At 52.5% G+C, this 10,923-nt stretch overlaps 1 protein-coding gene across 3 annotated transcripts in view; it reads right to left on the bottom strand.

The window, feature by feature from the left end:
• Positions 1-10,917, bottom strand: part of KCTD1 (potassium channel tetramerization domain containing 1) — a 64,380-nt gene extending 53,463 nt beyond the window's left edge. For all 3 annotated transcript variants that reach the window (XM_014541478.1, XM_014541483.1, XM_014541487.1), the window contains exon 1: positions 9,968-10,917. In XM_014541478.1, the coding sequence (XP_014396964.1) occupies positions 9,968-10,834 (867 nt within the window). In that variant the 5' untranslated portion in view covers positions 10,835-10,917. The remainder of the gene's footprint in view (positions 1-9,967) is intronic.
• Positions 10,918-10,923: the final 6 nt, after the last annotated feature.

The raw sequence follows: 10,923 nt of genomic DNA, 5'->3' as shown, positions 1-10,923 counted from the left end.
CCCAGTCCCAGCCCCAGGCCTGTATCTGTGTTCCTCCATCCACCTGCCCCAGTCCCTGCCCCAGGCCTGTATCTGTGTCCCTCCATCCACCTGCCCCAGTCCCTGCCCCAGGCCTGTATCTGTGTCCCTCCATCCACCTCTCCCAGTCCCTGCCCCAGGCCTGTATCCATGTCCCTCCACCCACCTGCCCCAGCCCCTGCCCCAGGCCTGTATCTGTGTCCCGCCTTCCACCTGCCCCAACCCCTGCAGAGCTTCCTTAGCAGGAAATCACGCAGGGAAAGGTCTGTGGACTGTGAAGCACGACTCCCTGGCTCCTTAGGAACCGGCTGCTCAGAGCACGGTCCCCAGGCCGGGGTGACGGCAGTGCTGGGACCGAGGGGCCGGGCTCAGCATCCTGGGCCTACGATTAAAGGCGATGGCCCCGCACAGGTGCGGCTTCTTTGGGCCGAGGCCCGGCACTCAATCTGAAATCGTGGGGATCAGCAGCGCAGCCACCCCTGCGGGGTGGGGGCCGGGCGGCCAGCGGGGCTGGGACTCCTTGTGCACGGAGGCTTCCCGGCGTCTCCGTGTGAGAGCCAGGAAAGGCGGACGCTGCTGACAGGGCGAGATGCTATGTTTCCACTTCCATGTTCTCCCTGTACCCGCCGAGGGGTGAACGTGTGGTCTGGGCTCGGCCCACGCGGCCCCGTTTCTTAGACGGGAACACACACCGGGGAGCCTCCCGGTGCACCTGGGTGCAGCGTTACCAGGGCGAGGCCCTCTCCTTCTTCTCCGACGGCACCCAGGTACCCCTTGCGATTTCTGCAGGGTCCTCTCTGAACTACCTCTCACGCCCTCCTTGCCTCCAACCCCCACCCTGGCGCCCAGCAGGTGCTCAACACCAGTTAGAAACGGCGCCCAGCAGGTGCTCAACACAAGCCTTTAGAAACGGACCTCCGGCCAGAGGTTTCCGCACGGCAGCCTCCTCCCCCTTGACCCCCCCCTCCATGGTCACTCACACCCCCAGCAGCGGTTCTCAAGTCCCTCCCTTGAGATAATGGTTAAACGCCGGGAACAGAACCTATGAGTCCAGGACCCTGTTCAAAAATAACTCGAGACCCGCACCTGGAAATCTCCCATCCCCCTTCCCTCATAAAACAATCGGGAAGACAGTGAAATCACCAGCACCGTGGATATCCCACTGTTAATGATAAAATATTAGCATGTGAATGAACTCCGTGAAGCTGGTATAATCAGCTCCCTAATCATCTTATTACACTTGTATGTACGTCTGCGCGCTTCTGCAGCAACATGTTTTTCAATTGCTACCTCCAATCCACGAGAGCTAAATGTTCTGCAAGCCTCTTTTCTTCCAGAGTAGAAAACCATGAGGTATTCGTTCAAGACGGAATATGGAAACTCTACAATGTGGTTTCTGTCAGAAAGAGTGTCACAAAGTAGAAAATGACATCCCAGATAAGCTGCCTTCATAAAATCAATAGATTATTAATTAAAGTGATTAATTATTAACGAATCACATGAAAAGCCCGCGAAGTTATCCTATCAGGACTGCAGTGGCTGAATACTGTGACTATGCGGAGGGCAAACTAAATAAATTGGAGGGAAGGAATCCTGCAGCGTCCTGTCAATCATTTCTGTTTCGTGAGAGGCCACGCCGAGTCATCAGGGGGTTCCGTGGTCAGCGATGCTGCTTCAAACACCAACCAGTTCCCCGGACTCTGCAGTCTACCCAAAGCACGTATTAGTACACACCAACTCTGAGTGGAACGCCTGTTGCCTTCTAGAATCTCCAAGACAAAGTCAAGAATTGGAAAATTACAGCCCAATGATGCCTCAGGGAGCTACAAATACCGTAACACGGGGTCTCGCCAAATCCAGGCCCTACTCCTAGAATATGGACATTAGAATTCACCAAAGTTATTGCGGTAACAACTGTCTCGATGTTTTAAGACCCCAGTATTATGGCTGCTCCCTTAGTCCCAAACCATTCCAGATAAAAGCTAATCTTTTGTGAAAAGCTACTGATTTCATTCTGATGTAACTGTTGTGAACCCGCCGGCGTCTGGGCAGCAGCTATGGCCACGGGGCCTCCCTCCGCCCCGCAGCACCTGGAATGCGCCCTGGCCCCGCGAGGAGCAGCAGGAACCCAGAGGGGGGTGTGGAGGAACCCCGCCGGGGCCTGGGCGCATGCAAATCTTAGAGAAAAGCAGAGGAGAGGACAAGAGATTTGGGTAAATTAAGCACCCACAGGGCGGGCTTTCTGAGGTACAGTGAGAGGGGGCCTGGGGCTCCTGGGAGTCCCCATCTATTAGGACAGTGGTCGGCAAATTCATTAGTCAACAGAGCCAAATATCAACAGTACAACGACTGAAATTTCTTTTGAGAGCCACATTTTTTAAACTTAAACTATCTAGGTAGGGACACTGTTATTAACTTCATTAGGGTACTCCTAAGCTGGCCTTTGCTAAAAACGTCCTCAATCTGACGGGTCAACCTCAGCGAACATACCCCCACTTCTTCTAACGCCACTTCTTCAAAATAGACTCGCCCAGGCTGAAAACCGACTTCTGCGCATGGGCCACGAAGTTTCCATCGCACTGTACGTGCGCGCCCGCACGTGGTATTTTGTGGAAGAGCCACACTCAAGGGGCCGAAGAGCCGCATGTGGCTCGCGAGCCGCAGTTTGCCGACCACTGTATTAGGAGAACATGGACGCCCTGGAAGAAGGACCAGAGAGTCACAGAGAAGGAAGACTGGGACTAGGGCTCGCGCATCAGACCAGCTGTTCTTCCAACGGAAAACATTCTGTGCAAACACAGTAACGGGATAGAAAACGGTTCACGCACTTTTCAAATCACAACTCATTACGCCCTGAGGACCACGGACCCCAGGCCTCGCCTCTGTCCCCACCTGACCGAGGGCCGCTGGGGCCCAGGGAGGCTCTCGGCCGACTGAGGTCTGGCCGGGGTCTGGCCTGCTCTTGACCGCGATGAGACACGGCTTCTCAGTGGAGGCGGGTACAGTCCCCAGGCCCAGCCAGGCCCGGGACCACACACAGCCGGTCGGAAATGGGCCCAACTCCAGGAACACAGCGGACCCTCTAACAGCTCGGGGTCGAACCGCGGGGCCCACTTCCGTGAGGACTGTTTCCAATCACGACTGTAAATGTACCTCCTCTTCCGGCTTCCTTACTCACATGTCCTCTTCTCTAGCTTACTTCCTTGTACATAACACATGCAACATACAAAATGTGTGTTAATCGACCGCCTATCCGTGGTCAGCAAACTGCGGCTCGCGAGCCACATGCGGCTCTTTGGCCCCTTGAGTGTGGCTCTTCCTAAGCCTTAGGAGTACCCTAATTAAGTTAATAACCATGTACCTACCTATATAGTTTAAGTTTAAAAAATCTGGCTCTCAAAAGAAATTTCAATCGTTGTACTGCTGATATTTGACTCTGTTGACTAATGAGTTTGCCGACCACTGGCATAAGTAAGGCTTCCAGTCAACAGCTGGCCATTAGTAGTTAAGTGTTTTGGAGAGTCAAAAGTTACTCATGAATTTCTGGTTGTGGAGGGGGGATGAGGGGGGATGAGGGAGGAGACGCCCCTGACCCCCCCGCCCCCATTGTTCAAGGGTCAATTATATTCTATTCTGTTTTCTGCTTTTTAATTTTACTCTGTGTGTGTTTTTTTAAGATTAAAAATACTTAGAGATAGAAACATCAATGATGGGAGAGAATCACTGACCGGCTGCCTCCTGCACGCCCCACACTGGGGATCAAGCCCACAACCCAGGCCTGTGCCCTGACCAGGAATCAAACCGTGCCCTCCTGGTTCATAGATCGACACTCAACCACCGACCCACACCGGCTGGGCTTTCCCTGTGTCTTAACAAGGTTTCGCTGCTCACGTTGTGCTAGAAAAACAGGTAAGGCAGTGATACGAATCTGTTGTATCACCTTTTCCTTACTGGGTTCTTTTATTTGAACAGGTGATAAGAACATTGGAATCAACAAACCATGGATTCAAAAGCAGAGACTCGGATCAGACGGGCCTGCCACAGTTGCCTACCAGTTTCTAGACCTTAAGCGAGTTAGCCAACACCCGTTCCCCTTGGTCGCCTCCTCTGCTAAATGGGAATAATGACCATCACTCCTTGAAGGGCTGTGTGAGGCTGAGGTGAGACCGTAGACCACTGCTCATCAAGATGTTCTGTGCACACAGATCACCTGGGAATCTTGTTAAAACTTGATTCGGGGGAACAGATTGGCGAGATCACAATCGATAAGCTCCCAGACGACTCGGAGGCGGCCGGCAGGTGGACCACTTTAAAGCCGGCGGTACCTCGGGGTCATTAGTAACGATGACACTCTATCTACCTCGTAACCACAGAATCGGTGAGAGGATGGGATGGTGACCTCAAACCTCAAATCTGCCGGAGGGAGCCACGCTGACCTCTAGAGATCGCAGCCGCTGTGCTGGGAGAGGAAGGTGTGGATGAAAGGGGGGGGGGGGGGGGGGGGGGGGGGGGACACCTGAGTCCCCTGGGGTAACCGGACAGGAGACAGGAGTAGAACGTGGAGGAATTGATGATTACAATCTGCCCAGCTGGTCTTGACATTCTAATTTGGTAAGTGGATTCCTCACAAGCAACATTTATCTCTGCCATCGTCGGCATTCCTTTCCAAATTCCTTTCCTTTTTTCCCAGAAAGCACTACCTGATTCTCTCTGAAATCTGTCAGCCCTCCAGGGAGCGCATCTTCGCCTCCTTCCTCACCCAGCCCAGCCGGCAGCCCTGCGGGAAGGAGGGCTCTTCGGGCTTCATGTCCATTTGCAAGGCCGAGAGAATGAAGGGCCTTCTGCGTGTCATTTGTTAGGGGAGCCAGATTTTCAAATCAGGGTGACGCGGGACTCAGGGTTTAGATCAACGGGATTTCCTTTCTCCTCTGGCAGCAAATACTTTTTCTATTTCTTGGATGGGATTTAACAGATAGTGAGCTGACATAGATGTGGGTTTATATCAATTTAAAATAATACACCTGAGTACGGACTGCAATAAGCAAGAGTGAAGGTACAGATTTCCCCCCAAAATGACTGTTGTAAAACATTACCTGTTAACTTTCTTTATTTTTATCTAGTTTTAATATGTAATGAGGCCAAAACCTTGCCAATGAGACTACTTGAAATAGAGAATTTATAGAGATCCCTCGTACAAGAGCCAGGTTAGCAGATGCTCAGTAACTGCCTCCCGAATGAATGGAAGAAGTTACATACTTAATGTTAGTGAATTTAGTTTCTCCACCAACGTGAACTTTCCATAAAGCAGAGCAAACATTCCTGCAGCAGAAAAAGAAGTGTGGCCACAAATTAACATTTCAAAAATCAGGGCCCGGCCAGCGTGGCTCCGTGGTTGAGCGTCGACCCAGGAACCAAGAGGTCGCTGGTTCGGTTCCTGGTCCAGGGCACATGCCCGGGGTTGCAGGCTCTATCCCTGGTGGAATGCCCCCTCCTGATCAATGATGTTTTTCTCTCGCTGCCTCTCTCCCTTCCTCTCTCTCTAAAAAAATCAATAAAAATACATTTTAAATCAATAAAAATCAGGAAAATATCCGTTTTAAACAGACCAGTTATCCTAATAAGCTCCAGATAATCACTGTAAAAAAGTTCTCACACTAGCTACAGCTGTTAAACACGCTACTCCTTTCACATTTATAAAAGTCTGTACCCATCTTTTTTTAAAAAGTGTATATACAGACATATATATATAGACTATATATATTTAAAATACATTTTTATTGATTTCAGAGAGGAAGGGAGAGAGACATACATCAATGATGACAGAAAATCATTGATCGGCTGCCTCTTGCATGCCCCCTACTGGGGATCGAGTCTGCAACCCGGGTACCAGGAATCAAACGGTGACCTCCCCATTTGTAAGTCGATGCTCAACCACTGAGCCACACCAGCCCAGCTGTATCCATCTTTTCATGGGGGGCAGGGGGGAGGGTGTGATCCATCTTTAAGTAGAAATGAGTATCCCTCCTGCCTACTTTCAAATGCAAAATAAAACTGTCACAGGAATAGATGGAAGCTCCTTTCCCTCCCACAGCGCAGCACCTGGACCGGAGTGAGCCCGGCCTCCCAGTGCAACCGGCGCTGGCTCCTCAAGGCGAGGGCAGGAGGGATGCACGCCCCACAGGGGGGCCGCTCCAGTTTCCAGCTCGGAAACGGTGAGGCCAACTCCGGCCCCCACTGCAGACAAGGAAACAGAAGCAGCGGACATGCTCCGCCGACTCCGGAATCTTTCCACTAATAGACTTTCCACTTTCGGAATTCCTTAAAAGTATTTCTGGAAATAATCTGGGTTAGGGTCAAGTGAGTGCAACTGACTTGCAGCTTTGTCACAGGCTGACGGAGGCTCCCCAGTGCATTTCAGGGAGCTCATGTTCACATTTTTGTTTGGTCCTGGAGAGAGGCACCGTCTATATACACGCTTAGGCAACCGCACGATGGTATTTAAAATCTAAGCTCCTATTGGTATTCTACAGTTGTGTAAGTTCAGTTATAAAGACCAACGTTGGAAATCTCTGTCGTCTCTCTAAACCGAAGGACTGTTCTCCGAGGCGGGGAACATGCTGTGGAGATGCGGAGACCAGCCAGGAGGATGCAGAAGAGGCCCGAGAAACCTTGGAAGATGCACCACGTGATCGCCACCTGGGAGCTGGGAAGTTGCACCAATAACTGGACCATCTTAGATGACAACAGCTCGTGGGGGGAAAAGGGAACTAAACCTGCTCTTGACATTGAACACAGCCATTCAAGAGGAAGAGTTAAAGAGCGAATCAGTTAGAGCAACCATCACACCCCCCACCCCCAATGAAAAACAAAACCCAGGCACTTCACAGGAGTAAAAATCACAAACTCCATCTTTGTGAATCCTCAAGGGCATTCATTTTCCAGCCAGTCCCATAACCAACTCGCTTATTAATGTCCTAATAAAAAGAGTCAATGCATTTAAATGCAGCGGTGGGGGACGCCTGGCCTGCGGGCCGCATAAGGCCCATGAAATCCTTTGGGCTGGCCCTGCCGAGACATGAGGGGGGAGTTAATGAAATGTCTGACCAAGTACAGCTGGCTAATTTTAAGTTGATGACTTCGGATGGCCCTCGAATGATCTTTTAACTATCCAAATGGCCCTCGGCTGAAAAAAAGGGTCCCCACCCCTGAAAAGTAACAGGCTCTTCATTTTTTTGAGGAGCTCGCAATGTTAGAAGGGAACTAAAGCATCAGGGTGTGGCGGCATTAGCGAGAGTCCAGAATAGCGTGGGCACCAGTGGACTTCGGGGACACAGCACTCGGGGTCCCGTCAGGAGTGAGGTCAGACAGCCTGTGTTGATAATTAAGTACCGAGGGCCGGACCGGGACGGGCACATGGCACTCCCCGGGGATCCGTGCCGGCTGGAGGAGATGGCCACCTGGAGCTATGCCTTGGGCCAGTCATCAATCCCAGGAAATGCCCTGGACCTCAACTGCTACAGTGGTTTTAATAAACAGACGCAGGAAAAGTTTAAGCTCAGCTTTTTACGGAAACATTGGCTTTAGACTTAGAATACTCGGGCTTCCTACAGCAAGTTCTCTGGTGCTTACTGCAGAGTGCCTGCACATTTCTTATTGCTGATTTCTAAAAGCTGACTCCAACGTCAGTGAGAAGCTGACTGTTAACTATGTGCAGAGAGAACAACTTTTAGTCGCATTTTTAACTACAGGGTAGACTTAGTTCGAGAGCCATGGTAAGGACATAGCCAATATGTGGATACTCACATTCATACTTAACTTGGGAGCTGACAACTCAAGAAAAAGAGAGAAGAATTAGTCTTCAGGTTTAGAGAACGGATGTGTCTCACTCGGTTAAGATAAAAGACTGGGACAGACTGCACTCCTTCAAACAAAAGGCAGCAGCTAAACAAACCCGGCGGATCGTCGGGGTCTTAGGTCATGATTCTGTGATGACACGGGTGCCAGGAAGCCAGCAGACAGACGCCGGGAGACGGACTGTGTCGTTATTATTCCGAGCAGACATGCACTTTACTAAACTCTCGCAGGCTCCTAACTCTTAACCAGATGCTCTTCTGAACCAGGACATTTTAAGGGTTTTCACTTTAGTAGAAGAATATGAACATTCATTTTTGCTTTCAAAGAAAAAGCAAACCCAAATTCTCCAAAGAGAAAAAATCCTCCTCCTTAAAACAGGGGTAGGGAACATGGGCCCGTGGGCCATATAAGGCCTGAGAAATCCTTCGGTCTGGCCCTGCCAAGGCATTAGGGGGGAGTTCATTAAATGTTTGACCAAATATAGCAGGCTCATTTCTAAGCTGATAATTCTGTATGGCCCGAGAATGATGTTATAAATAGCCGAGTGGTCCTTGGCAGGAAGAAAGGTTCCCCACCCCTGCCCTAAGCCAACCTCCGGGCCTGTCAGAAACGCGCTCACACACCAGAAGTACAGAGAGGGAGACCCAGAGCCCACAGGCCTCGCAGAGTTTAGAGAACTTGGGTGTTTATATGATCGCTCACAGCCTCTTTCTCAGTTGGCCTTGAGGCTTGCTGATTAGCTGGTAAATGTTTGAAAGGGTCAGTTTGTCCAGAACTGGAATTTCCACTTCGGAAAAAGCGCAGAGGTACCTGACATCTGTTCCCTGAAGGGCCTGCACGGCACTTGCAGACGTACAGCCCGGATTCCACTCTGCTCCGTGGCAGGGAGGGCACAGCTGTGAAACCTCCGGTGGCTGCTCCCGCCTGCAGAGCTGGGCCCGGCCCCAGGGCCCTCCGGGGTCTGGCTGGGAGAGAGGAGTCTCCAAGATAAAGGCCACTTTAATCATGTGAATAGATTCCTCCAGGGAAAACCCCAAGAACAGAAGCCTCCACCTAAGCCCCCAGTCTCCACCTAGAACGTGGTGCTGCGTAGAATTAAATAACTTCAGTGTTAAAACGCTGCCCTGGGGGACTCCCTCCCCCTCCCCACGTGGGAGTCTGTGCTTGTTCTTCAATCAATCTCCACCTTGGCTATAAAAAAACAAACCAAAACAAACGAACAAAAAACACTGCCCTGGTCTTGGAGGAGGACACTGAAGCCCAGAGAGGTGAGCCGACTTGCCCGAGGGGGCTCAGCTTCTGGGCCACGACCCTTCCTTTGGGGTTCCTGCCACATCCTGTGCTGTGTGTCTTAATTCCCTATATTCACATGTCTTATCTGCCCCCCGCACCCCATCGTGAGCTCCATGGGGCTGGGAAAGACAGCCACGCCTTCGTGCCCCAGTGCCGGGCACCACAGGGCCAATGCTCCGCAGCAGAGCCTGGCCGCTGGGGCAGGTCACCTTTCCATCTAATAGTAACTTTAGCCGTGACTTCAGTTTATGTTAATGACACCCCACACGTCACTTTACATTCAACTACATGCTACTGGCACGGAGCGGCCAGGCCCTCCACTCCCGCCTCCTTACAGGAAGTGGGCTTGGCACGCTTGCTTTCTCATAATTTATAACTGGTGCCCTAACTTCATAAGTTATGGTGAAGATGCAATAGCGTATTTTAATGGTTCCTTTATGCAAATATATTCTAGGTAACTGCTTCCTTTATACGTGCAGTACCCCGCACTCGTGGCCTTATAACCCCTGCTGCCTTCAATGAGAGGCTGTGGGCGCGCTCACCCTTTTGTTCTGCTAACTTTGAAGCGCAGCTGTGATGGTTGGGGGTAATTATTAGGGCGATGGCCCTCTCCCACCTTCCCAGGCCAGGTGCGAACTTCCCTGAAAAGCCGCCCAGAGTTAAGCTCCTCAGGGCGAAACCGAATCGGATCCCGGATATCTGCTACTTTTTCAAACTTGCCCCAACCCTGACCCGCATGAGCACAAGTTAGCCTCCCGGCGACACGGAAGAAACATGCATGCACAGAGTTTAGTTCGGTTACCTGGGCGGGGGAAACAATAGCAGGTGGAACTATGGTGGGAGAACTGGTGCTTCTGTGCCCATTGGCTTCGGGAGGAAGAGGCAGGGGGTCGTGTTTCACGGAAACCACCACCACCGCCGCGTCCACGGGCTCCGAGGGCCGCAGGCAGAGTCTTTTGGGCGAAGAGGGGCCGCAGAGTTCCCCCGACGCGAACACCGACTCGTACAGGGCGCGCTTGGGCGCAGCCTCGGCTTTCACGTCGGGCGCGCCCAGGCTGTCTTTGGGGAGGACGTAGGTGTTCCCCAGCGCGGGCGGCTGGGGGCGGTGGTGGTGGGAGGGAGGCGCCGGGGGGTGGTGGGAGTGGTGGCGGGCCGCCCCGTTCAGAGCCTCGGCGTAGCAGCCCTGCAGGGCGGGCGAGCCCAGTTTGGTGCCGATGCCCGCGATGCTGTTGAGCGTGGCGATGGAGACGGCGCCGATGCAATGGTTGGTGTAGGTCTTGGAGAGCTTGGCCGCCTTGGAGAGCATCTGCATGCGGGTGCCCAGCAAGTTCTTGCCGATGGCTTTGTTCTCGTACCAGGTCACGTCGCCCTCGCTGCAGTGGTCCCGCGGCCGCTGGAAGAACGCCTTGCACAGCGGGTTGCGTTTGGACAGGTACTTGACGAAGCTGGCGTAGGGGCAGAACTCGGTGCCCGTCTCGTACATGCGCGGCAGGTTCTCCTCGTCGCTGCTCTCGGCGCGCTTCTTGCTCCAGGACGACGAGCGCGACTTGTGGTAGGGCCCGAGGGACTTGAAGTAGACGAACTTGCGGCCGTCCTCGTCCATGGCCAGCCCGAAGGAGTCCTCCTCCAGCTCGCGCTGGTTCTCGCGGCCGCGCGTGCAGAAGTACATGCACGTCTCGAACCAGACCTTGTTGAGCAGCCCGAAGGGCGTGCCGGCGCCGAAGACGCTGGACGTGTAGAGCTTGCGCAGGTCGGCGC

This window comes from Myotis brandtii, unplaced genomic scaffold, assembly GCF_000412655.1.
Source record: "Myotis brandtii unplaced genomic scaffold, ASM41265v1 scaffold107, whole genome shotgun sequence".
Lineage (NCBI taxonomy): Eukaryota > Metazoa > Chordata > Mammalia > Chiroptera > Vespertilionidae > Myotis > Myotis brandtii.
Note: the sequence above shows the minus strand (reverse complement) of the source record. Positions and strands in the feature narration are given on the sequence as shown.